At 41.7% G+C, this 26719-nt stretch overlaps 4 protein-coding genes across 11 annotated transcripts in view; 2 read left to right on the top strand and 2 right to left on the bottom strand.

Moving 5' to 3' along the window:
* The first annotated feature begins 717 nt into the window (after positions 1 to 717).
* On the top strand, positions 718 to 14347 carry LOC125766997 (sodium-dependent nutrient amino acid transporter 1-like). 5 transcript variants are annotated; one of them, XM_049433185.1, is made up of 10 exons: positions 746 to 819; positions 1256 to 1307; positions 1394 to 1651; positions 11065 to 11603; positions 11724 to 11964; positions 12590 to 12705; positions 12775 to 13400; positions 13475 to 13751; positions 13832 to 13926; positions 13997 to 14347. In XM_049433185.1, the coding sequence occupies exons 4-10, from the start codon at positions 11132 to 11134 to the stop codon at positions 14087 to 14089; spliced, it is 1920 nt and encodes a 639-aa protein (XP_049289142.1). In that variant the 5' UTR covers positions 746 to 819; positions 1256 to 1307; positions 1394 to 1651; positions 11065 to 11131; the 3' UTR covers positions 14090 to 14347. The 5 variants fall into 5 exon arrangements, with proteins under 5 accessions (XP_049289144.1, XP_049289142.1, XP_049289146.1 ...); XM_049433187.1 differs by lacking the exon at positions 1256 to 1307 and having other exon boundaries at positions 718 to 819; XM_049433188.1 differs by lacking the exon at positions 1256 to 1307 and having other exon boundaries at positions 757 to 870.
* On the top strand, positions 1663 to 11057 carry LOC125767066 (uncharacterized). Its single transcript, XM_049433314.1, has 3 exons — positions 1663 to 9154; positions 9226 to 9616; positions 9684 to 11057. The coding sequence occupies exons 1-3, from the start codon at positions 9001 to 9003 to the stop codon at positions 10123 to 10125; spliced, it is 987 nt and encodes a 328-aa protein (XP_049289271.1). The 5' UTR covers positions 1663 to 9000; the 3' UTR covers positions 10126 to 11057.
* LOC125767081 (6-phosphogluconolactonase) lies at positions 14229 to 15474 on the bottom strand. Its single transcript, XM_049433333.1, has 3 exons — positions 15227 to 15474; positions 14624 to 15120; positions 14229 to 14562 (listed from the first exon to the last, which is right to left on the bottom strand). The coding sequence occupies exons 1-3, from the start codon at positions 15348 to 15350 to the stop codon at positions 14434 to 14436; spliced, it is 750 nt and encodes a 249-aa protein (XP_049289290.1). The 5' UTR covers positions 15351 to 15474; the 3' UTR covers positions 14229 to 14433.
* A 1110-nt stretch (positions 15475 to 16584) lies between these two features.
* LOC125767005 (protein CBFA2T2) overlaps positions 16585 to 26719 on the bottom strand; it is a 76494-nt gene continuing 66359 nt past the window's right edge. The window contains exons 3-10 of one of the 4 annotated variants that reach the window (XM_049433202.1): positions 23760 to 24145; positions 22075 to 22221; positions 18714 to 18949; positions 18468 to 18657; positions 18002 to 18397; positions 17759 to 17926; positions 17574 to 17681; positions 16585 to 17510 (exon numbers count right to left, since the gene is read on the bottom strand). In XM_049433202.1, the coding sequence (XP_049289159.1) occupies positions 17373 to 17510; positions 17574 to 17681; positions 17759 to 17926; positions 18002 to 18397; positions 18468 to 18657; positions 18714 to 18949; positions 22075 to 22221; positions 23760 to 24145 (1769 nt within the window). In that variant the 3' untranslated portion in view covers positions 16585 to 17372. Of the gene's footprint in view, positions 17511 to 17573; positions 17701 to 17748; positions 17927 to 18001; positions 18398 to 18467; positions 18658 to 18713; positions 18950 to 22074; positions 22222 to 23759; positions 24146 to 26719 lie in introns of those variants that run through there. The other 3 variants (XM_049433203.1, XR_007418716.1, XM_049433205.1) reach the window with 3 other exon arrangements.

Here is a 26719-nt window from a genome sequence, read left to right as displayed (position 1 = left end):
TGCATTGCTCAAAAAAAGTTAAGCCTATGAAATGGCCTTATGAAATTTTCAAATGGGAGCGCATCGCACAATCGCTCTTGTGTGTAGCGCTCCGTACGGAGCTACCTCTTTTTTGCGTGGGCTGTGCGGGAGCGCGCACAACAAGATATGCGGAGCGATTGAGGTACCTCTTTCGCTCTTGACCCAACACTACTAGTGACCATTTGAACGATTTTACGGTTTTCTTTGCAGTTAAATCGATATCCTTTGCATGTTAGAATTGCAATCGTAGTTGCTACCTCTTTATTGAATTCCGATGGTCAATATTCCTACGAAAATATTTTGGAAAATTTATATTTTATTCAGCACAAAATATTCATAATTTTTATTCATTCTAAACATTTATCAGTTTTCCATTCATTCAAAATAGCGACTACGATGTATGGCAAACATAGCATGCGAGTTAGAGCTTTTTCGAAGCTTTTACAAAAGCTCCAATACAGTGCGTTCCGAATATAGCGAGACACCCACATCAATTACCTGTGTATTAGATTTGGTGCAATTTTTTTCCAAATCAAATGAAATATGTTTACAATGTTTTCTTAGAATAATATTATTAATTCACTTTAATGACTAACACACAAATAATTTATTAACCCATAAAATTTTTCCAACAGCAAACAGCATCGGCGGAAAACGTTAGCCGCCCAGCATTGCGATCGCTTCTAAGCGGATCGCTACCCGCCATTTAAAACGATTGGCGCGCTAAAGCGGACTTTCAGTTTCTATCCAGCAGCCGTCGCGTTCGGTTTGCGCAAGCTGTTCTCCCGAAAACAAAAGGTTCGTCGACAAACTGTGCGCCCAACTCCTTCGTCCCTTCGAGCGCAAAGTGTAAAATTTCGTCCATTCCATCGCGGTTCCTTTACCTTCGGGTGGGCATTGCTTAGGGCGATAGTAGAACTTCCATTAAATGCGGCTAAACTGTATCGAATCTGAATGAACGCCACCTTGGACGAAATTGGTTGGATGTGTTCAGTGATTTGAAATTTGATTGATGTTTTCGGTGATTTTTTTGTGTGAATACCTTCTTCGGGTGTTTTAGTGTTTTTGCGGACATTAATTTACTATTAAGTGTGATTTAGTTGGGCTCTTTTTATATTGTGCTAGCAAGGTTAAACAGATTGATTTGTGCTCGGTGCGAAGTGATTGAATAATTGTAACGATCGTTTTTTTTTTCTTCTTTGCTTAATTTCTTCACTACTCCGTGTGTTTGTAGATCAATTGTGATGCTAATGTCATTGTGTTGCCCAAAAGCAACTTTCAAATAGGTCAGCCTTTTGAGGATAATTACAGAGTAAAAGCATTAAGTGAAGGTTTGTTTTTTTTTCTCGTGTGTGTCCATCCTCCTTAACAGCCTTCGTTTTGGGTGCTTTAAGTGAAGCCAACAAGTAGAGTAGCAGTAAAACACATACACAAGAAGAAGAAAAAACAGCCCCAACGCGTAGTGTTATTTGCAAAATCTTTACTGAACAGGCTTTGCGAAAAACATTATTGTACCCACCATTTTGCTGGTCATCGTTGCCGTAACGACATTTTATCGTACCATCTCCCGTAAGGAACTCGGATACAACCGTTGTATCCAGGCGCATGCACATGCAGTACGCGTGTTAGGGTAAGTGACCATGCTGTATGTTTATTTTGGTCCGTAAACGATCAGATTTACGTAAATTCTATTTTAAGCAGATAATTGATTGGAAACAATTTTAAACGATCGTAACAAAACACACGAAACTTATTAATGTTTTCCCATTTTTTTGGCCGTACATCGTGCCGGTTCTCAAACTACAATGAGCATTTATTAGGTATGGTCCGAAATGTTTTGTTTTTTTTTCCTTTTTCCCTTGTGGCCTACAGTTTGATTGGCCATCAACCGCCCGCCGTACGAACGAACGGAGAAATCGAGTTCAATGTTACGCGACGATGACGTTGCATTCGATTAAACACTATTCTGGTACGATTTCAAGTTCATCTAGACCTCTACCTCATATTCATCCCCATTCCTTATGATTGAGTTTACATGGTTGGTATTTTTTCGAGCCGCATTGTTATTAGCAGCAAATCATTCACTCTCCGAAGAATATATGTCAAAATCCCCGTGTAAATAATGTGCTTTACCATTTCTGTTTGTCGCTTACTTCCGCAAACATTTAATCGAAGTTCAAGCTTCGAATGAAGTAAAAGCGAAAGCTAAAGCAAGTTAGTTTAGTATTTTAATTATAAAACTTAACATTTGGGGTAATAAAATATTTTTATTAATAAAATAAATATTACGGCTAAACGCCGTAATAATTGAATATAAATAAAAAAAAACACAAAAAAATTAATAATTAATAGTAAAGAAATTTGTTTTGTCACTTCAATTTGCTACCTTCACGATCACAATGAAATTTCAATCGAAACCTTCATAGGCAAGTTGTTAAGCACCTTTTCATGTGTTTTCTTTTGCGTGGATTGTTATTATTTTGTTGATCTTATTACATCCAAAATAACAAAGTCAATAACCGATCCGAAACCGCGTGCCTCGATCAATGTTTCGCTCAATCAACCGGTAAAAGGAGCTCTTTGTCGTGAACCTGTTTCCTGTGCATGGGGCACGGTTCCATTTATAACTTTTTTTTAGAACCATAGCAAATTGAGCCACCACCATACAGGAAGTAGTACACAGGCACACACATACCTCACGCAATGCCTGCCAGTAGCACGACAGGTGGACCTCGTTGACTACCGTCTTTGGCAAACGATCGATCAGCGAAAGGAAACGAGACACGCGATTCGAGTAAGCTGGTCCGGGCTGAGAACAAATTCACGAGTTCTAGCACTCCCGGCCCGGTCACATTCTCCCGGCCGAAGGCATGCACCAGTTTTCCTTGAATCATTAAATTGAGGAGTGAAACAAAATCTAGAATAACGCGTGAACACCGGTTCATGATCGGTGCTTAGCAATTCAACAAACGATTGCGGTTCGTGCCTTGTTTGAAAGCCGGGATTGGAACCGACTTCCTACTGACCGGGTGGTAAAAACGAGACGAATTACGAGAGAAGAAAGAAAAAAAATCTCCACAGATCATACACCTAACTGCGCTCGATTCTAGCGTGATCCCTCTCGGCGCCGCATTCATGTCTTGTGAGCATCGCTTGAACTAATCCGGAAGAGGTACACTTTAAGGACACTTTAAGCGCTGGTGCTTTAAATTATTTTGCAGCATTTTATCGTCTTCTTTCTGTTGAAGGGCTTGCAAAAATAGAAAAAAACCACTGTCAAACATAACCAAATAAACATTTTTACAGCTCTAACCGCCCGGAAACCTACTATTTGCACGATGAAATAGGTCCATTACTCTACGAAATCTTTACGACACGAAAGCTGATGATGAAGATGAGGCAAACGGATCGTTATCATCGCGTGTCTCGTACAGTTTAATCTTTTTTCACCATTTCGACGAAACTTCCGAGTCATAAGCACACAATAGTAAACCGCAAAATTCAAGCGAAATTTACCACTGTGCTGAAGTGTTTTTGCGGAATTGGTGTTATAATTCACGACAGACTACCTCGTATAGGAATGCAAAATAGGAAATAGGATTGAAGATGATGAAGTAACCGCTTTTTCGATTAAATTTGAAAAGCTGCAGCATCACGTTTTACAGCATGAACTATGAATCTATCCATCGTGGACAGCACCTTTGGAGCGTTATAAATATATCAACAAGCTGTGAGTTAGCATGGGGAAGTACGTACGACCATCCTTTTCAATAGAGTTATTCTACGAAATGTCAAGATGAGTTGTATTCAGTTTGTTTATAAATTAGTTAGTTAGAAAACATTAATATGAAAACACTTTCATGTGACTCAAATAGCAATTCTTGAAGAAACAGACCAAACAGTCATAAATCATACTTCATACTTTAGTACTTGATACGCAATGGAATGTTAGAATAGAAATGTAACGCACGACCGACGAAATATATTTGTATATTTTAAAAAAAATTTCACGTATAATTTGTTCTCTATTGTCGCACAATTATCCAATTTCTAGTTATATTGATATTAGTGTTTTAATTTATTTAATAAAAGTTCATGGTTTTTTAATTTTAAAATGCCATGTAACATTACTGTCTTGGTGTATGAAAAATTATTATATGTTAGTTCATTAATTAATTTATTTTTTTTAATTTCCAAAAAAAAAACTTTTACAACTGTTTAATCTTTGTCAAACTCTATTTGTAAATATTTTTATATTTCTAAAGATATTTTTTTAAGAAACATATCTCAGTAAATTTTAGCAAAACTTATTGGCAGGAAAACACATCACCAAATTTTTATTTTGAAAGTTATTTCTTGTTTACTAAGTTAGAAACAAAATTGAAGCAAATATTATCGTAAAAACTTTAAAAAATTAAAAAAAGAAGACAATTGAAAAAGTAGTAGAAAGATAGTTGAAGTGAGGAAATATTTTCTCAGTTATAAAAAGCGTGTGTTTTATTGTTAAAATAAAATCATGTAAAATGTGAAATTTATGGTCATGTTTTTATTTACCGAGTAAAATGGAAAAATCTTAATAATGAAACATAAAAGACACATAAACTTTTATTTTAAAATTTCTTTTAACGACCTTAAACTTTTACTGCCCAGCCTGTCACCGACGGTCCGAATTTCGAAACATCAATCAAGCTTCCATACACAAATTCAGCGAGAGTATAGGAGTAAAAGAAACCCATAAAAACGCATAACCTTTCCCCATTCACTAATTTTCTATTTACAATGTCATCACAGCTACTATAGTGTGCGATGCTTATAAATAAAATTTTCATCATTTCCTTATCAATGTTGCAACGTTTATGTGCCGTTGTCTCTCAACCAGAAGCATTGATTTATCACCACCAGCGAGAATTTCATTGATTAGCCACAGCAATGCACAGCACAGGTGGGTCCGTCGGTGACCTTATGTTGCAGCGAATATGGAAAGCACCGTAATCTGTCGATCGTCACGAGCTGTGCCGCGTAAATTGCTTTCAGCGGTGTAATCCATCTGGCCATAGGTGGTTTGGTTTATGTTTTCGCACACACATCATGCCGGACGGATTGGTGCCACCGTGCATCCCTTTTCCGTTCGAAAACAGTGATGTGTGAGCCCAGATTCGCCTAATTGTGCCGATGGCCTTGCCGATGCTAGCGGATGATTATTACTCCTCTTTTTTTCGCCACCCGTTAGTTCTCGTAAAATGGAAAATATTCAACAAACGACTCATTTTCGTGCCGGGACGTTTGGTAACATAATCGATTGCAAAGGTATGATGCGCTCTCGATCGAAAGGGGCATTATGCAAACAAACGTACCATCGTTCACACCTTCCGCCCAGGGTGACTGTGGTGAGCTAAATGATTTAGTAGCAAACGATCATTGTACCTTGGAATGAGGCAAGAAAACTGTTTTTCTTTCTTTTGTTGCTCCCTCTCTCTCTCTCTCTCTCTCTCTCTCTCTCTTTTCCTTCATCTTTTAGCATGAATCACACATAGATGATCGCTTGGTACTGATTACAAACTGAGCCGAAATCGAACGGGCTTGGCTATAGTTACTATTACAGCACCCATTTTTCTGATACGGCCCATTCCAAATAGGAAAGATTCGTTCATACCCGAGCCAAAGCAGAATCGAATTATAAGTGAGGTTATGCTCACACGTAAAGTTTGTTTGGAGAGCATAATTTACATAACTGATGAGTGGATAAAGCTTCAACTGAATGACTACAAGCTCGAATCAAACCGTAGTTTAACAGAAAAAAAGCTTGTTACGATCAAACCAAGGTAAAAACAATCACTCTGTTCTGGTTCTATTTGCCTTGTTCCTCTCTCTCCCTCTGTATCTGTTCCATCAAAAGTGACCCTAATGATCACTTCAAAACAATTTCAATCAATGCTTAATTGCTGTCGTTATGTGTACCTTTTAGAGTGAAAATAAAAAAAAGCACATATGCAAGAAAAATAGACCAAGCCATTAAGAGGGCCTTAAAGATCACGTTGCGTTGCAATAAAGGACTAATACCTTTTGTCGGAAGATAAGACATGATTGCAGTGCGATTTCAAAAGTCTTCAAGATAAAATTGTCTTATATCAGTTTGTTTGAAGAGTTACAAATGTCCCATAAGTAATTTATTCCAATTGCTCATCCAAAAGGCACACAAAACTGATGCCCTTTTATTTGTTGAAGTATTACTGAGTGAATAAAAAAAAAACCACGAGCAACATGTATTGCACTCCATTCTGCAAAGATAAAACGATAGCAAAACAACATCTTTCTCACGTCGAGTCGGGAATTGGGAATTTCCCTTATGGAAAATGATATTTCTTTGTGCATATTCATAACTCATTACTCATTCGCTCATCATTCGGTCGTCTAGAGCCACTAAATATTGGGAAAGTAAACATTCGTCGTTTTGGAGATTGGTTCAAAGTTTTGTTTACCACACTGGTGCCACATGGCCAAACGTCTGCTAAATAGACCTTCTCCACAAAAAACAAAACCCTCCTTCATGATCCAATATGATTGTTGGTTAGAAAAACGAAGTAGAGAAAAAAACAGAAAACTCCACTTCCTCGTTACTACCTACATTGGAATGCCAAGCATCACGGTTTTGTACAATGGTGAGTGGTAGTATATCCGTCTGTGTAGTTCCGGTTTAAGCTCTAAGTGGATCAATGTCTCGCGGCACAAAATATTGCACCCTCTCGAAAGGCGTATTGCAGCTCTGTACGTGGCTGCACCTGAATAGGGGCAAGGCGTATTATTCCTTCGCGAATTACTTCCTTCACGATACGAAATGCCACCGAGTGTTCTACTACCCTCCAACCGGTTGATGTAGGGGTTGAAACAGATAAGACAGATGTGGTTGTAAAATCATTAAAGCTATTTTACCATCCTGACGTTCGTGCGACACGGTTTAGAAAAACAAAGACACTGCGGCTTTATCGGCAGTCACCGCGTTAGTACTGCCGAACTGTCCGGGAAGCTGAGCTTTATCTCTCAATTTTGCACGATCATAAAGTTTGCCGCGGGGGTACAGCAGCACGATATTTCGTGGCCTGGTGTCTAGATTGTCCCTATGTCAACGACGAGCCAGGTGAAGGAAGGTTTTGGAATCTTCACTGGGATCCACATATCTGGGAGGGTATCGGTTGGATCATAAAAGTGCATGACCTCGAGCAATCAGCTGTTGAGTCGGTGGGAAGTTGCTGCACTTTGTATGGCCTTATGTCTATATGTAACCGCGAGATGATCGCGCATCAGTTGATTGTCCCACACTGTGCGCGCTTGCAAGTTGCATCGGTTTGATCTGATGCTTGAAACATCGACGGAAAGCCACCGTAACTCACGTGCTGTGAAGCCAAGGCCGGGGCTAACACAGATACGGCGATATGTGGAGGTGATGGCGTGAGATCGCTGTTTGTTTCTCTTATGCAATTAGTGATTTATTGTTCTATCGTCATCATCGAACTAACCAGATGATTAACCAAATCTGTTCGTTCTCATATTGGTTGAGAACTTCGTGGTACAACACAAAGCGACGTAGACCTTGCACATGGGCCAACCGATATGAATGTCGATCATGAACATATGTTTCATGGTACGAACTGTTCCAGTTCCGCCACAGGCACACATGGCCATTAGTATTCGAGCCCATGTCGACAATTACAACGCGACAATAGCATCATCAACAAGACGTTCGATGATGGAGTTTTTGTGTCTTTAAACACCCTCCACCAAAACGGACGGACGCTCGTTTGCAATTGCTACGTGCATGCACCCGTGCCTGAGTGCAATTTTAATGCAGCGCGGTCCTATTCAAACCTTCAGGCACGCATACCAAACGGGACCACGTGTGATGCGGTATCTAGCCGCAACAGGCACGCACCGGTGCTTTTGCATATGTAAATGAGGAACGATTTACGTACGTGGAAGTGGTTGGGCAGCTATTTGTAATATGCGTGCAATAGTTTGTGGGTGATTGATGTGGTGCAGTAGAACATTCATTCGACAAAGAAACGGTAAAGTTTGAGAATGATCACGATTAACACAATGAGAAAATGAAGAATTAGTAAAATTTAATTTAAAACTTAAATACCTTAAAGCTATCTTATATATGGAAGGATTGATAAGATCCAAAAAGAAAGTCTTTTTTCTCCCCATTTCTTAAATCGCCTCTTTTCTCCTCTATCTCAAAGTTTTACTGATTTTGAGCACATCCTATACTCTTCAAGGAAAATCACAATGAAGAAACGAGAACATCATTTTATCCGAGTTTAGCCTCTAAAGCACTAAACTTAACCAAGGTCACATACGGCGTCAGTAGCTATCTCTGGTTGGTTTTATTGGATAGTTACGTATAACCTCCACAGCTAGTCATGAATAGGCAGATAACCATTTTATATTACAGCTCTTCACATATTTTCATGTACACTTTACTCGTCCAAACAAAAGAATTGTTTCACTTGCTCAACAAATTCCTCGAGATACTAAAGGTATTATTGAAGGATTTTAAAATTTGAGAAATGTTGCACAGCTTCGAAGTTACTCTGTAAATTAAGCTATTACTTGCTCTGGTAAATAATATTTCCAATCCCTTCAAAAGCTAACCGTAAATGTCCAAAGTGTAAACTTAAGCATCACTTCACGCAAACACACGCTTCCAACACCTTTTGAACAGCCCGTTACGTCCACCAAGCATATCACTGTTAAACTGTCCAAATTCCAAAACTGCTCCACTTTACTCGCCCTGCCAACATTCTTCAACGACCTTGCAGCAGGTTGACTGTTTGTAAAACATTCCCACCGTGAACGGTGTCCACGCGACCCGTGTGCCAACGTCAGCGCAAACATGCGGCGCGAAAGGTATGCATCAATGGTGGAATCCGTGGCACACGACAACCGTGTCCGGTGTTCAAGTGGGTCTGGAATCAGTTCACGATGAAGTGTCGCATCTTTTGCGCCTTGCTGTTAAGTGCTTTCGTGCGTTTCGGCCACTCGTGGGATCTCGGCTCGATCGGGATCGATCGATTCCGCGTGCGGCACGTTTCGTTGTACCACTCGAGAGCATTCCTAACGATTGAATCATCCAACGGTGAGTGAACATTCCGTGGCCACGTGTTACACAATAGGGTGCGCTAGTAATATTGTCTATCCCTTTCTTAGTGTCTCTGGTGGAAACAACCTGGCCCGAAAATACGGGCCATCAGAGGCCTCGCGTGCTGTCGAGCGATTGGGACGAAGGGTCGTGTCGTGGATTGAGACAGGTGCTGGGTACGGATATTGATCGACTTGCCCGGCTGTGGGTGCTTTGTGGAGCGGACCGAGACAAGTTAACCTGTCCACCGAAACTGGTCATTCGTAGTTTACTTAGCCCTGCTACGGGTGAGATACACCACCAGTTTCGTGTGACCGATAATCAACGATTTCACGCGATTGTTGTTGACCCAGTACCGGCTAGTGATGGAGATACACGTGCGTTTATAACCCTTCTAGATGAGGATCACATACTGCTGTACTCCTTGTTTAAGCGTACGATAGGCAAGCTACAGTTTCAGTAAGTTAAACATCATCATTGCTCTCGTTAAAGCTTCCATACTTAAGCTTCCTCCCCTCTTGTGCAGAAAGAACGATCTTACCTCACTGCATCCGATCTCCCTTTCGGAGGTGACGATCAACAACAACCAGCTGTACATAGCAGATACGGTGAGCAACCGCTTGTTCGCACTTCCCGTCCGGAACATACGTCAGCTCGCTTTTCCGGAAGATGGCGTACGGAAGATCATTATGAAAACGAAAGTTACCTATCTCGGACGGTTGCTCGGTCGACCATGTGGTTTGAAGCTGGACTTCCGCGACAACCTGCTGTACGTGTTGCAGCGCGACGGTGCGATCGTCAAGTGGACACCGGGACGTTCGCTGAAGGCGGAAAATCACCGTGTCATCCTGCAGCAAGGTTCGAACATTACGCAGATCATCCTCGGAATCGCCGGTAAAGCTTGGGCCGTATCCGCGGAATATATATCACACGCAACCTTTCGACATTGCTTGAAGATTGAGGTTTAAGAAGGCGTTTTTTTTTAATTCAGTAGGAAAGAGAACTGTGATAATGCATCTCAATGGTACATGTTGGAAATATATTGTTTACGTATACCCTAAAGAACAGTTTCTTGTTTCATATCTCCAGTGGTTGACGATATTACACCGAAAGATCCTGGTTTTGAACCTGACAAACAAGTTATATTCTCAATCAAAAATAAGATTATCCCGCAGTTTCCAGTTCACATTCCAATAGCTGCCGGGAATGTAAAATAATCAAAATTAGCGTCACCAGTTTAGTGACGTAGTTGACCGAAAATAAAAACATGTTTTAGCTTATACGGGTAGACTTGACTTTGCCTCTTTCACGAACCAATCCTTCCTCAACATACCTTGCTCTTGACCTTCGCGCACATTGATGGCCAATTCGTTTGCGATCGATACACAGGGCGCTTAGCAGTACACGGCGCTCGGTAAACCGGCGCTTGTCTGTTGACTTGTCCATGATGTCCGTTACGGTGACATTGAAATTCGCTAACCGTAAATCCTTACCGATCGGCCATGCACACTGCCGGCAAAGGGTTGTAGGTACCGATCGTTCATGCGGAAAAAAACTTGTTTTGCCAGTACATTCTACACATACAAACCACGCAGAAGGAGGTTACCTCCCAAAAAGCCTTCGGACAGCAAAATTTTAACGGCTTGTATTAATTTAACGGACGGCTTTTAAAACGATCTATGATAATGTGTTTTTTATGCATGTCGGTAGTTGGAATGTTTGTTTTGTTAATTCCATTCGAATTCTCTAATTCTCCCTCTCACGTGCTGCAAAGATTTATTACATTTGTGCGAAATCCGTTTGAAAGTGCAATAAATTATCCATTAACTGCTTCTTATCTGCAAGCTCTGCTAAATGGAACCGACAACTTGGCTTATGATTTGTTTTTTCATCTTTTATTTCTGCAGACAAACGCCACGCCATCCTTCACATACGGATCTCGGTAGCGATTACAACGGATATAACACAGGAAAAATGGAAGGTCGAGATAATAATGGCTTCATCGGTGATAATAGCCCCTCTATAGTGGGTCAGTTCCGTTGGAATGCTCCACCTGCGAATGGAGTTCATGTCCCCGGTACGCAGGGTGTGGCTCTTACCGATGTGGAACTGGCAGGAGGTAAAACCGTCCACAGGACAACGGCATCGGAAAACGTTTCGCGAAATGGAACCGGTACCGCTGTGCCCGTCCAACCCAGTGCCGATCGAGACCAGTGGGGTAAGGGTATAGAGTTCCTGATGTCCTGTATCGCCATGTCGGTTGGTCTCGGCAATGTGTGGCGATTTCCGTTCGTGGCACTGGAGAATGGTGGCGGTGCATTTGTGATACCGTACATCATTGTGCTGCTACTCGTTGGCAAACCGGTCTACTACATGGAGATGATCATTGGGCAGTTCTCTAGCCGGGGAAGCGTTAAGGTGTACGATATGGCCCCGATCATGCGAGGTAAGTTATCACCAAATTGAGTTCCCTCCTTCAGGGTATTGAAAAATTTCCAAAGAGCTGGAAGAATGTTTTGATCACATGGATTCTTACCCCATAAATAAACTTACGAACGTTACGAAGGCGTCGGGTATGGACAGATACTCTCAACAACAATCGTCACCACGTACTATGCCTCACTGATGGCCACCACGTTGCGGTATCTGTTCGATTCGTTTCAAAGCATCCTACCGTGGGCGGTATGCGAGGACAGCTGGGCAGGAAGCTGCATTCCCTCGGGCTCACGCAACACTACCCTTATGAACGATCTTAATGATACCGTAGTACTGTCCAACAGGACCTCCTCAGCCGAACTGTACTTTACGTAAGTGGAGCTATCTTGTCTCAGTTCAAAAAAACATTTGGGGCAAACGTTCTACTACTATTCTTCCAAACGCTAGCGGTAATAAGACGGTATACGAATCGAAACGACTGGGAACCTTTCGATTGGAGTCACTCAAGCGCATCTAACATCGGTTGAGCTCAATAATAACCCTTCGCGTAGTACTTACCCTTCCTATCCTTCTGGTTCTCCCCTATTCGCAAGGTGTTGGCTATGGGCAGCTGTTCTCGGTGGCTACACTAATAACGTATTACTCTTCGCTCATGGCGCTAATTGCACGGTATATGATAGACTCGTTTATGAATCCTCTGCCTTGGGCCAAGTGTCGCCAGGAATGGTTACCGAACTGCATTGATTCGGAAGCCAAGGCGATGGGATCGGCTTCGTACAGTGTCAACGGCACAGGTCTCTCGATGGCCAGTAGTTCGGAGTTGTACTTTACGTAAGTTTAGCGGACATAGAACTGTCGACCGTCTCTGTTGGTGGTGGTGGTACAATATGTCTCTCGTCCGGTGTTGGCTGTAAGCGTTCTGTTTGACCGATGGGTTTGTGTGTTGACTGATGAGCAAATGGACGGGATTGATCACACCAATTAATCTGATTACAGTAAGGTAGTGTTGAAGGAACTGGACGGAATTGACGATGGTATTGGACTGCCGGATCTAAGATTGACCCTATTCCTGGTTCTGTCATGGTCGCTGGTGTTTCTGACCCTGATCAAAGGTAATTATAGTGTCTCCAGCGATTTAGAGTACAAGCAAGCTAATACATTCTTTATTTCTGAACGTCTAGGTGTGAAAAGTTCTGGAAAAGCTTCCTACTTCCTGGCGCTCTTCCCATACGTTGTTATGACCGTTCTTCTGGTTCGCGCCTGCACACTCCCAGGAGCTGTGGACGGTATCGTGTACTTCCTTAAACCACAGTGGGACAAAATCTACGACCCCAAGGTATGGTACGCAGCAGTGACGCAGTGTTTCTTCTCGCTTTCGATCTGTTTCGGCAACATCATTATGTACTCGTCTTACAATAAATTCCGGCACAATGTATATCGCGACGCCACGATCGTCACATCGATCGATACCTTTACCTCGCTGCTGGCCGGTTGCACTATTTTTGGCATTCTCGGCCATTTGGCACACGTTACCGGTAAAACGGATGTTGGCAATGTTGTCAAATCGGATGCAGGTTTGGCGTTCATTTCCTACCCGGAGGCAATTGCTAAGTTTGAGGTATTGCCACAAGCATTTTCGGTACTCTTCTTTCTGATGCTGTTCGTGCTCGGTATTGGTAGTAATGTCGCGATGACATCGTGCGTTATGACGGTTATTAAGGATCAGTTCCCCAAGGTACGCAACTGGCAAGCGGCAACGATTATCGCTATCTGCGGTGTGCTGCTCGGAAGCATTTACGTTACTCCGGTATGTTACAAGGGATGTGTTAGAAATGTGCAATATTTACTACATATTTCTTAATTCATTGTCATCCCATTTAGGGTGGCCAGTACGTGCTGAAGTTGGTTGATTATTATGGTGCTTCGTCGATCGCTTTGGTACTCGCGATTGCTGAACTGATTGCAATCGGCTGGGTTTACGGTGTAGACCGGTTGTGTAAGGATACGGAATTCATGCTGGGACATCGGCCAAATCTTTACTGGAGGCTTTGCTGGCGCTGGATCACACCGCTTCTCATGTTTGTGATTCTTATCTACAACCTTGTCACGCTGGAACCGCTAATGTACAAGCAGTACGTTTATCCGACGATCGCATACGGTACGAAACATTATTAGTCCACAGTTGATCTGCTTTCATATTAAAACCTTCTCCCGGCAACTGTTTTCACTTTTACGCAGACATTGGTTGGTGCATTTTCGCATTCGGACTGCTGCAGCTTCCAATTTGGGGTGCTTATGCCGTCTATAAGCAGAGTGGGAAAACGCTCAACGAGGTATGTTCATCAACTTATCGACACAACTGAACCAGAAAGGTAATTTTAGTAATCAAAATTTCTTTTGCAGAAAATAAAGAACTCCTTCAAACCTACGCCTGCTTGGGGACCGCTCGATCCTGCGACACATTACGAATACAAGAAGTTCATCGACGAGGACTGATCCGCTAGCCTAGCGATCGATGAGCAAATGGTAGCTAACAATTACACAGTATTGCTAGTATTTTAACTAGAATCGGACTATCCGATCGACGATGTTTCGTTCAGCGAAACGCAACGGTGTTACTGTTATGTGATACATATTCTTTAGTATTGGTTGTAATTTATTGTACACACAAGATAGAATAAAATAAAAGCCAATCCGCCACCGATCGGGCACACCGACGACCGCCGTCAGGTGTTGTAAAATGCCATGGTTAAATGTTGGGTTTAGTCACGCATAAGCAGCTGCACAGTTTGATACACTTTTAAGGCACCGGGAAAGAAGGAATCTAGTGCGGAATGGTTTTACGATCGTGGAAATGGGTCTCCTTCTATAAGGGCGGCAGCTGCATCGCAGGCAACAAAGATGAGTTCACCCTTGGGAGGATCGACCAGCGTGGCCGGCAATGTAGTGTCCCTGTCTGCTACTATACGCTGTGGAAATATGTTACATTAAAAATAGTGCTCAATAAATTAAACCATAAATATCCCTTACCTTCAGCATTTCCGCTTTTCCACCGCCCTGTGCACCAAACAGGCACACCTTGGCATTGTTAATCAACGGCAACGTCATGGTGACACGTTTTGGTGGTGGTTTCGGAGAATTTTCGATCGGGGCGATCAATTTCTTCTTCTCCTCGAGCAGTGGATGGCCAGGAAACAGTGATGCCGTATGCCCATCGGGCCCAATACCCAATATCAGTAGATCAAACGAGGGTACATCTTCGGGTTTATCCAACCCAAACGTTTTACGTATCGTACGTTCGTAATCTACTGCAGCTTCATTTACGTCCAGCGAAGTATTCACCGGGAAGAATACATTTTCCGGAATGTTATCACAGTTCGCAAGCAGATCTCGCTTAAAAATGCCGAACGTTGATTCCTTATCTGCCACCGGGACAACTCGCTCGTCACAGAAGAATATCTGCCATTTGCTGAAATCGGACCGCAGATCTGACATACCCTCACATAGAATGTCCGCCAATGAGCCACCTGGAATGAAAATCGGTCAAGTAGGTACAAGCACGGTCACGCACGACAGCACGTAGGAGAATGACTTTGAATTCACTTTGAATTCAATGCACGCGTTTTGACCTACCCGATACACCTAGACGGAACTTATCCTGCTTAGCGAGTGTTTCGTTGGCGAATTTTTCAAGCAGTCCAAGAATTTCATCACAAATAGCGTCACCGGTTCGATAGAAGGCTCGTTTGAGTGTCATTTTCGGATGAAATGATACTTAAATTAAGGTTTAATTAATGCAAAATCTAACGAATATATCGCGTTCCTATTCGCCACGAAGAACACAAATAAACATGACGCAAATGCTGAACTGACGTTCGACTCGAACTGTCATTTCAATATTTGTTTACTTTTTGGCCCAACTGGAAAGAACCGCTACCCAACAATCAAATTAATAAATTTTATAAAATATGTATGTAATACAAGTCGTGGCATTGAAATATGAATGAAAGTTGTAAAATAATTGAATGAAAGAAGAAAACCTCGATTTTAAGCGTAAAAACTCCGTCTTTTTTGCAACAAGAATACAAATCACTTCGCACCTATTAGGAAGCTCTTAAACAGCGTTCACGCTGCTTTATGGTGGTGTCACCATTTCTTACGAATTTTTCGGATGTCTGCTGTTTTTTTTTCTAAACATAACCAACCATTCCACTTTGGGTGCTCATTTTACAAATACAATTTTGGTTTATTTCTTCATTATTTGTTTAATTTTACATCGTATGATACGACTCGAAGTGATAAAGAGGTTGCGATAAGTTGTACAGAAAGTAGCTATATATACAGTACTGAAAGATTGATATCTATTTGCGTGCTATTTTGTGGTCATTATACCATTTCATTTGACTTTAGCCTCCTACCGTACCTCAACAAACTGGAGCATCAATCAGCAAGGTGAAAAGAATTTCTAACCAAATAACGCATCTAGGTGATTAAATCACGTACTTTATTCCTGTTTCGTTCAGCTTCACAATCTTAATTTAAACGCGTTTGACTAAAGTTGGAAACATATCGTATCAGCCAGATCTTTTACACCTACAGTTGATTCGTTCCGCAAATGTGTACCAATTAATGCAAAGCAAAACATGTTACGGTGGTGTAAAAAAAATTAAGCTACATTTGTATAAATAAATTAGTTAACAATCGAATATGTACAAGGCTGAATCGTAGTTGATCTTTAATCGGCAATGAAGATGGGAGAGCGTCATTTTGTTCATTATACATCGATGACGCGATGCCAAGTTGTGGAAATTCGATGCTGGAGAGAATAAATCGAAATAAAGTTCTTCCAGGTTTAAATTTCATTTCAAAGGGAGTTCCTCAAAAACTCATATCTTCTTCTTCTTTTAACGCAAGTCTTCATTTTTAATTGGTGGGCTTATAGTAATTTTCCAGAAAAAGATAACAAAAAAAAACGTTTCGAACCTCAGCTTCGTACGATCTTCACGATCGTGTCATGAGAAAAAATTAACATTAAGCATCGTACGATCGCAAAAAACGTTACTTCTATTTATGATTCACGACGTTAGACGTTTGATATTGTATTTGTAGGGGTAGTGCTTACACAAAAAACGATCAGTTGTGCAGATTTTAGTGCATTCAGAGAAGTTGTGTCATTCAGTGTGTAGATCTACAGCTATGTGAGTGAGCTTAGGTTTGCTCTATTGTAGTAATATTACGTCTGCCAACTGCTTCCGCTTGCTTACAATAGCTACGGCTAAATTTAATAATTATTTTGGTCAACATCTACTTTGGGATTTTAGTAATAAACTTTACTTTTGGCTCTTTGCTATCCCTAAACCTTCCCTACCGTGTTATCATACCGTAAGACAAAAGGATAATTTAAAACAAAAATGAAACGTTATATTGCACTGGGTGTAATGAACTTAGGTATTGAACTAACTTTAGCTACAAAATAAACAATAAACTTTACGCGCTAACAATTCATTCGGACCGTACACCAGTAGGATAAATCGTAAAAGGTTGTATTCGTACGTCTATGGTTAAAATTACTGAAACACACCTACCAGCCTATCCGACTAAGACGAGATAAAGATATCGAAACAGATGCTGACGAGAGGGATCATGGTCGTGCGTGGCACGATTCTTCTTCCCAACATGAACCAACCGTTCCGGAACGGTTCCTAGCCTGAAGGTTCAACACACTACGGTAATTTGACTAGCACAGATACTTTTTCTTAGGTTTCAGCGGTTTAGTCCGTCATTTTGCAGCGGAAGCCGTACCGTTCGATGTACTGTTGCTCTGCTGCTGAGGCGTAGTCGAACGCGATGCTATAGACGTACGGGAGCTCTGCGTGTGCTTTTGAAAGCTGTTCTCCGCACGTGATGTACCGCAAACCTTGGGAAAAGAGAGAACAGTCTGTTTAGTTGTTCTCCAATAAAAGATCGCAGTTTATCTTACCTGATGGTGTTGATCCCAATCCTTATGCTGACAGAATGATCCACAGTACCGTGCCAAATTACAGCCGGAACAGGTTTCGTTTGCCTTTCGTCCACAGTTCCAGCAAGCCTGCAAGGTACAAAGGTCACTGGTTAATCGGTTTGTGTCTCTAAACGGGCCATAGCAATTTCTCAACTGAATATTACATTCTGACTACCACTCGTGATGGGTGGCTCTGTGTCATCGGCACTGTTGCGATGTATGTCAGCGTACAGCTTCTCCATCTTTAACCGTTCCTGGGCGATCATCTCCAGTGTTCTTGCTTCTGCAGCCGCAACGGCACGCTGTATCTCCATAACGGCTTGTCGCTTAACCTGCAACAAAAAGGCAACCATTCCACATTACTTCATTTTCTCCGAAACTTTACTCAAGCTAATGCCTTGCCTTACCTGATTAACGGACTCTTCGGCAGTGCGCCGAAATTCGGATATTTTTTCCTCCGTTTGTCTCTTGATATCTGCCATCGAGGTGTCCTGATGATCTCGCGCATGACTGTTATCGATACCACGCTGCTGCAGAATCGAGATAGCTCGCTTCGTTTTCTCCACCATTGCCGAAATGCAGGTCAGCATTGTGTGAATGTTTTTCCACTCCTCTTCGCCACTTGCGCCACCAATCGAGCCACCGCCTATACTGCTGTTACCTCCAGTACCATTACCAGTGCTGCCGGTACTGCTACCACCGCCAGCGCCACCACCACTTCCCCCGCCCGGTGGAATTCTCGGTGGCCGATGAGATTCGGTTGAGCCAGCTCGCAAATCCCGGTCGTCTCGATGAATGGAATGCTGTGGAAAGAAGGGCACAGTAAGAATTTGGTCAACCAAAAAATGAGTTTGAGACACTCAAAACACTTACCAAACCATCGGAATGTGGATGTAAGCCACCGTTTTGATATTCGAAGAGAGCCGGGTGGCCAGGATAGAGTTGCGATGCACCGGATGCCAACAGAAGCGACGGATGGGGACGTTTGGTTGGTGGTAGCACGTAATCACTCCATTCTGGAGGTCCCGACGAATGTGTGTCGTATAAGCTGAAGCAAGATTTGCTTTAAAATAAGTTCTACATATTTCTTCTACATCACCAATCACTTGTGATACTCACTTATCAGAAGCTCGTCGTTTCAGTCCCAACCCGTTTACGGTTGCACCGGCTGTAGGTCCTCCGGAAGCAGCACCACTTGCAACGGCAGCTGCGGCGGCTGCAGCAGCCGCTGCGGCAGCTGTTACCGACGAGGCGAAGGTTCCCTCGTGTGGCAAAAATATTTCAGCCGTTTCGGCTAAGTTCTGTACGTACTCCATAACGCTGCTTTCGTTCGATCTGACGTACTGTGCTGATGTCTGGAAATGGAGAATTAATGATTTAATAATGTTGTTCTTAAGATACCTAATTAAGATACTACGAAATGAGTTATAGAACTGTTGCAGGACTATAGCGACATATTGAGATCAGGATATCATATGATCGTCAGAATTGGAATTCCTGACCAAGTGATAGAAATGGCCATAAATGTCTTTCTGATTTAAATCCAAAGTTCATTTTCAAAACTTAATACAAGAAACTTGTAATACATCCGTGAAATCCCCATATCTGCTTTCGTAAAATTGCGGATATTTTGTATTCTATCAATTACATTCCTGTCCAGCTGAACCAACATCATAGCGGAAGCCAATAATAGTATCAGCTGTTAAACAATGATGATAAAGTACAGTCAAAGCTCATTCTCTACACCAAGAGCACAACTTTTGCAAACAGCTTGGACAGTGTGCTTTAATTTTACAAGCAAACCCAATAAATTTTACAAGCAAACCCAATAGCAATGGAATGCTAAGCAAAGAAAAGAGGCCACCTTTACCACATGTTGTTCGATGTAACAGCTTGCTTCGAGAAATTTGTCACTACTTGGCAACGGTTTGGGCATCATACAATTGAAAAATTTAAATCATTTCCGGATTATGTCCTGTTACACTAAATTATTTTTTTAAATAAATTATTAAAATAACGAACAAAAATATTAAAAAAACAATATCAATTTGTTTGATATTGAGCCTTGATAAAATTATTAATGGAGATGAAAGCGGCGCCGGTCTCTACACGACAGGACGGGGAATCAAATCGGATTCGGTTTGAAATCGCGTACACAGGGCTGACTATTCTGCTACGGGTAAATAAAGCCAAGGAAAGGCAGCAATGGCACGCCAGGGCCCCTTTAGGTTTTAGTACCACAAAAGAAAAATAACAGATCAATGTTTATGTTCTTAGGAAAGCCAGTAAGTATTAAATTGTATTTTGGACGAATATATTTTATAATGATGTTTATCATTTCTTGTATTAGTCAAAAGTAATAGTTTTCTGACCTGTCTGATCATTCAAGTCCTATGTAAAGAAATGACACTAGGGAAATTTAAGCCTAAATCGGATAAAGTTAATTAATTAACTTTATGAATGAAATGTTAGTCTTATAGCGCGATCAGTCGCTTAAGCTTTCATGAATTACTATAATTCTGTTGGTTAAGGAAATAGTAAGGAAGATTTTAAAATTGTTTAAATTTCTTCTAATCCATTTAAATTTAAGCCTAAATCGGCTAAAGTTAATTAACTAACCTTATGAATGAAATGTTAGTTTTATAGCGCGATCAATCGCTTAGACTTTCATGAATTTCGATAATTCTGTTGGTTAAGGAAATAGTAAGGAAAATTTTAAAATTGTTTAAATTTCTTCAAATCCATTTAAAACTGTATCGTAACTTGTATCGTATAAGAAAACATTATTTTAAATGTATCCATCTCAATCAACTGTTATAAAATAATTGAATCTACATTGAATTAGAGTTTTCCTCTGTTTTCTATTCAAAAAATGTCAACTGTTCAATTCAGATAATTTTTAGCAACTCATAAATAAAAACTATTGTTTTAAAACATTCTCTCCCATAAGCTCACATCGTTTCCATTGACCACGCATGGAATGGTTCACACGCGAAGCAACGCTCTACGAATGCACACTCCATAAATAAAATCCTTCATTGCCAATCCTATTGCTTTAGAATTGGTTCCGATTGTTCCACAAATTTCGCAACACACACACACACAAACGCAACAGACTAAGCTCTCGCGGAAAAGCTGCGAGCAATTCACGTAAAACCGCACACGAAAGCAATCGTTCACCCGGGTAAAGCGGTGGTGGGTTTTTGTTGGTCCCACAAGTGTGTTACTTGAAGGTGAGGGGAACAATGAGAAAGTATGGGAAAAACGAAAGAAAAACAAAAAACACACCGACACATATACACTAACAACCTCACGGAAGCAAATTCCCTGTGCGCCACGCCACGAGATAAAACCGAGCGTGTCACAGCTGCACGGAATACACCGAAATTTGTTTTTCAAAAAGATTAAAATCGGAAACAGTGTTTTCTAACTGTTCGTGCATTTTTCGCCACCGGTTACGTTCCCTACCGCAAATTCCTACTCCCACCACTTCATTTTCCTCTCTCTTTCTCTCTGTCGCTCGACCGGTTTGGTTGCTTCCATCAATTGCAGGGAGAAGTAGGTGGAAATTCTTCAAACTTGCGTCCTTACACGACCTCAAAGTGTTTTCCGCTCCAGCACAACATAGGAGTTCTTTCTTTGGAGAATTAAAAAAAAAGAAGATCTCCCTCTAACCAACCCCCAGGCGCCCCTCTCCACCCCTTCTACAGGAAACTCAGACAGGCGCGTATGTTTGGATCGCACGGCATTCAATCGGTCGGTGAAAATCCGCGCGTGGAGCAGTCTGGCGGCCACGAAACGAACCAAAAGAACCAGCTGGGAAAAGCTTCCAGCCTTGCAGCGTTCGTTGAATGCGTGTGTGTGTGTGTATGAAAGGTGGTGTGCCAGGAACAACGATTCCTGCCCGCAAACGTTTAGCGGAGGGATATTTTCTTTCTATTCTTCCGAATTTCCACCAACGCAGCCCCACCCGCGAAAACGTTCTGGTTCTGTGCCTCTTGTTTTCTTTCCCACACCGTCGTCAATCATCATCGCGCTCACTGTTTCCATTTGGGGTGGTGGTGGTGCGGAACTCCCGGACGGGAAGTTTTGTGGTGAAAGGAAAAACCCCAACCTAAACAGCAACAGAAGTTGGCAAGGATAATAGTTCCCACGAGCGGTCGGCAGGTTGGTGATAATTCGCTCCTATTTGCGAAGACTACATTTTTCATGCGCTGAGTATGAAGGCGTGTGTCTGGGCTTTTTTTTACTCTTCTTCGTCAACTGTGTACCAACAAAGCGTGGTTTTGACAGAAGATGGCCAAAGAATATCGTCGGCAATAGTTAGATCACATATTGGTTTCTTCAAAAGTAATAAAACAAGTTCTCCTTCGCGAACTCTAACGGCAAATGATCGTGCTAAATCAACAGGAAGGATATGAACTTCCTGTTGCTATGTGGCAAGGGGATGTAGTACATAAGAGTAGTTAGGTTCACCCACCTGCTTGTTTGATCGTGCAAGAATGTTGATCTCACGCTGCAGTACCGGAACGTGCGACTTTAGGAACGGTACGACGTTGGTACGCAAAGGAAAGTTCGTCGCTTCCTGTACCGCTAGTTGAAATTCATCCACCGTGATGGCACCGCTCTGGATAGGAAAAGAAAATGGCACGTTGAAGTGATTAGTTTGCAGTTATTGTTTTAAATAAATTTAATGTTGGGGCTGCTTGGGTACATAAAAACATAAAAAATAAAAAAAAAATTATAGAAAATTCTTGCTATTAACAAAATTTTCAGTTGTACTAGACTTTAGTATTCGTTTTCTAATAGCTTGTCTATTTCTCTAATTTATAATCTCTTTGTTCATCCAAGGGTGACGAGTCTCGCTTTTTTGTATTATTAGTTTTGCTTTATTGATTATTTTATTTTTTTATCTAATCTAATCTAATGACCTGTAAGGGCGTTAAGCCAAGAAGAAGACAAAGATTTTTTTTTATTTTGTATCCAGGACCAGGCAGGGCTTCTCGGTAGCGTATATGGTACCGGCGCCGGTCTTACGCGAAAGCAATGGATATCAAATTCCATCCGTATTCGCTACGGGAGAAATAAAATCAAGGAAAACGACAAATGTAGTGCCACAAAAGAAGAAAAACTAGCTTGATTGACTTTTTCGTTTTGGCTGAACGAATGATATTTATCGTTCCAGAAAGGGAAGGAACGTTGATTTGAGATTTATTAAAATCGCCGAACCCATTCGGGTCAACAGCAAAATCAGCCATCGTGGCACACTTCATGTCAGCCGGAAACGATCGCGGAAACTTTACAAAAATTGTGGCACGTCTTTATATTAGGAAATCTATCGGAGGTTCTGGTTCAGGCCATCTGATCATGTTAATTGATCGGAGGAATCAATAGAGATTCAGACGGAAAACTGATATCGGGCACTTTCTTGGTATGTTGGACATTTCTTTGGCAAGGTGGCCGTGTGGTGGGTCGAAAGGTTCGTTATAAACAACCTGCCGGTCAAAAAATATAAGGCCAAAATATATATCTACATACGGTAAAGTCAATCCACGGCGATTGCAAAATCAACTGAAGTGCTTGGTAGTGTTTACCTTCTCAACTTGCCGTAGCTCAATCCGATAGAAATATTATGAGTTAATATACACAGGGAAATATGTTTAAAAAAAATCGTAACCACAAACATGGATAATTTGATCAAAAAGGCATCTGGGACGGGAAAATATACATACAAACTTTTTTTACACCAATGGCTAATGTTCTGTATAACAGGTGCAAACTGGAGCGGGATTCCTCAAGAATTAATCCTAAAAATTAAAATGCAGCTAAAAAATAAATCATTCTTCAGGTCTTTTTTACCATCCATTTGAAAAAAGTTTTTTTAATGCACAAGTTAGTGAGCTTATCCATGTTTTTAGCGAGCTAGCCAGCTAGCTAGAGCCAGATTCTTTTAGTTTATTACAATACAAGATTTTTTTCTTAATCTACACATTCTTATCACACAAAATATCGAAGCATCTAATTTATTTTCCTATGAAAACTATATTCATTCATGAAATTATTTCATAAAAAATGAAAAAAAATATAAACCAAACTAATAAACTCATAAAGCGTAAAAATTAAAATAATTTCCGTATAGAACTGAATCTACCGAAGACGACTTACCGCTAGTGAGAGTACCAAAGCGCGCACCCGATCACCGGTGTCGACGTTCGCATCCTGGCCGAACTGAACGAGCGCACCAAGGAATCGGCGGATCTTCAGCAGCTTGGCGGTGTCCTGCTGGGCGGCGGCAGCAGCAGCCGCTGCAGCAACGGCAGCCGCCGAAGCGGGCGTGATTGCCGGCGGTGGCGTCAGGCTGCCGAGACTACCGCCACTGCCATTGACAGTTCCGGTCGGCGATGAGCTCCCGTGGCGATTGACTTGTGACGAGGCCGATCTTGGCGGTACCAGCGTGCTGTGATGTTGCGAGATCTGCGGTGAGATGGGCGACCGGGGTGCCACTACCCGTGCCCCCTCCGGTGAGTCCGGTGTGCGGCATTGTTCTTTGCCTGCGGTGCGTTTCCATTCATACGGGCGTTGATTTCATTGCGTCGTGTTGTATTTCCCATCCACAAGATGCAAAGATGAGATGAAAAGGAAAAGAAAACGGAAAAAAGAGAATAAGCAAAAGAAGAAATACAAAACATCAGATCAGTATGGAGGATCGATGAGAGCGCCCGGGAGTTTCGGGAGTGGCAAAATCAGTCAATGTTCGTGACAGGACCACCGTGTCGTTCGGCGCTCACTCCCCGGTGTGTTGGCTTTGGTGAAAGCAACATGGCTACCTGTGGTTACTTCCGATATGAAAGCCAAGTGTGTGTATGTGCGCTTGTTTTTGCCCGCGTGTATCCGTTGGGTGTGTATGGGGAAAAAGAAAGAAATTAATTGAAATTTCAATCAAAATCGGTTCAACCGGGTGCTCCCCGAAACGGTGGGATAAACGCTTAATTGTACCGCCATCGTACCGTTTGCCGGATAAAGAAACGACCGGGACATGGTTTGGGAAATCGGCAAAAGGTGACCAGGCCAAGGCCGTGCAGTAAAATCAACCACACCCGATGGAGACGCCTGGTGACGCTCGTTGTTTTGTGAGGGAAGAGAGTTTGGGGTGAAAAATATTTTACCAGTCGCTCAAACACACACACACAACGAGTTCCCTGAAACGGATTTCCATCAAACAGGTGCGCGTCTGGAAAAGCGTCCTTTTAGGATACGCTTTACACGGGTATCCCTCTATACCTATACTGCCCCGGCTTACACCACATCCGACGGTCCGGTGTCACATACACGCTATCCGGGCGGTACAGAAGTGTGGCGCGTGGGGAGAGGAAAAAGCAAATGAAGCCTTCATTCATCTCGGCAACTATTCCGGCGCTAGCCTCGTGCCACTTGGCGAGCGGTGGTATAGTGAGAACACTATTTTCACTCCACCTACTGCCGTCGGTGTTGCCAGGTGGTGTTCCTTTATTTTTCCTCTTTGTGTGTGTTTTTTCTCTTTCTCTCTCTTTCCCTCAGTTGGTAGCACGGCTCCCGTTCCAGGGAGGAAATAACCGCCGCACACTTCGCGCTGAATCGGGTACTCAACCAGTCAACCAATCAGTTTTGCAACTAATTACAAAACTGTCATAACCAAAAACTTTACCATGAATGGATAATTTTCACTCATTCGCTGTGCGCGACGGAGCAGTTTTCCGGTAAATGGCGAAAAAAAGTACGAAATTTTGGGTGAGTTACAGAGCTCTGGAAACTAGTGCAAAGCTCAGTTGAGTGTCGTCAAAATTTAAAAAAAGTGATGAATTCGTAAAAGAAAATATAAGATTTTTTAAAATTCTTTATACAAACTTTGTCAACTCAAAGCTTTTTAAGACCTTATCAATGTTAAGGGGCGTTAAGGATAATTTAATATAATTTTTAAAAAATGCATTTCAATGCATCAATTGTTACCGCTAAATTGCACAGGCAAATCGACATATTTATTGCTTTTGAATAAAATCCAAACTGCCAAAAAACGCCATCTAAACATGCCAACACCAATTTCACTTGAACTCGATACACTTGCAGCTGACAATCTCGTACGACCAAAAAAAAAAGAGCAAAACTACTAGTGAAATGTTTTGCATCATTTCATCGAACGTGATATCTCAGCACATTCCATTCGGATCGTGTTATCGTACAATCGTTCGATGATAGGAACTCAGGTATACGTTGTTCTCCTGCATGTTTTTTTGCTCGCTTGTTGATGCACTCATCGTGTAGGTAGTGGCCCGAAATCCGCCAAAAAGGACATGACAGTCAGGCGCGACAATGCAAACGATTGAACAATTGATCCGACTGTCACCTTTCCCGCCGGAAGCCACAACGTTACGGCAAGCGCAATGCGCATCCTTTATCCCGTGATTGAGCGCGCTAAGTGATGCCCCGAAGTGGAAATAGTTCGTGCGAAGGTGCCGAACAGCAAACCAAAACGGGTGGCGTTGCAGGCAATGCAATCAAGAATGTTTCGATCGAGTTGGAAAGTAAAAGGGTCCCGGGGATGGACCAAAAAAATGGTGAAGGTAAAAATTGGTACACAAGTGCATTGTGTACGATGCAACACACGCTGAACATGACACTTCCCACCTATTACGCCAAACTCGATCCGGCGGATTCCAGTGCCTAACGTGCTATCAACATAGCAGAGTGGTTTTGAACCATATCTCAGAAACGTGCACAATGGGAAATTTGTGTGAAACGTACGACAAAAGAATAAATTGAAAATAATCGTAACCTATTTTTGTAGGTTGAAGATGGTTTAAGAAATATTATTTTTGTTTAATTGTTAGAATATGAAGTAATTTTAAATTTGTTAAAAGTGAAAGTGGCCCAACAATGACCGTTTATCAATTTGAAAATTTGGTATTTAAACGTTTTTCCTGAATAATATTGTATGACGTTAAATGTTCTCTAAAAGGTCTCTATAGAACTGCAGCATAATCTACGTTTTAGTGTTGTTATAATCTCTGAAAATCTATGAATATATAATTGAAATTCAATTATAATCAACAATGGCGCGCTTAGCAAAACCATAAGAATTTTAAGTAATT

Source organism: Anopheles funestus, chromosome 3RL (genome assembly GCF_943734845.2).
Source record: "Anopheles funestus chromosome 3RL, idAnoFuneDA-416_04, whole genome shotgun sequence".
Classification (NCBI taxonomy): Eukaryota; Metazoa; Arthropoda; class Insecta; order Diptera; family Culicidae; genus Anopheles; species Anopheles funestus.
This window is presented reverse-complemented; position numbering and strand designations above follow the sequence as displayed.

Bases quoted from the DNA above. Each gene is read 5' to 3' on its own strand.
- LOC125767066 (XM_049433314.1), top strand. From the start codon at position 9,001: ATGAAGTGTCGCATCTTTTGCGCCTTGCTGTTAAGTGCTTTCGTGCGT. The intron at 9,155-9,225 runs GTGAGTGAACAT...TCCCTTTCTTAG, and splicing joins AACGATTGAATCATCCAACG to TGTCTCTGGTGGAAACAACC. The intron at 9,617-9,683 runs GTAAGTTAAACA...CCTCTTGTGCAG, and splicing joins ATAGGCAAGCTACAGTTTCA to AAAGAACGATCTTACCTCAC.
- LOC125766997 (XM_049433187.1), top strand. From the start codon at position 11,132: ATGGAAGGTCGAGATAATAATGGCTTCATCGGTGATAATAGCCCCTCT. The intron at 11,604-11,723 runs GTAAGTTATCAC...AACGTTACGAAG, and splicing joins TATGGCCCCGATCATGCGAG to GCGTCGGGTATGGACAGATA. The intron at 13,401-13,474 runs GTATGTTACAAG...CATCCCATTTAG, and splicing joins GAAGCATTTACGTTACTCCG to GGTGGCCAGTACGTGCTGAA.
- LOC125767081 (XM_049433333.1), bottom strand. From the start codon at position 15,350: ATGACACTCAAACGAGCCTTCTATCGAACCGGTGACGCTATTTGTGAT. The intron at 15,121-15,226 runs GTAGGTCAAAAC...TTTTCATTCCAG, and splicing joins GTTCCGTCTAGGTGTATCGG to GTGGCTCATTGGCGGACATT. The intron at 14,563-14,623 runs GTAAGGGATATT...ATATTTCCACAG, and splicing joins GAAAAGCGGAAATGCTGAAG to CGTATAGTAGCAGACAGGGA.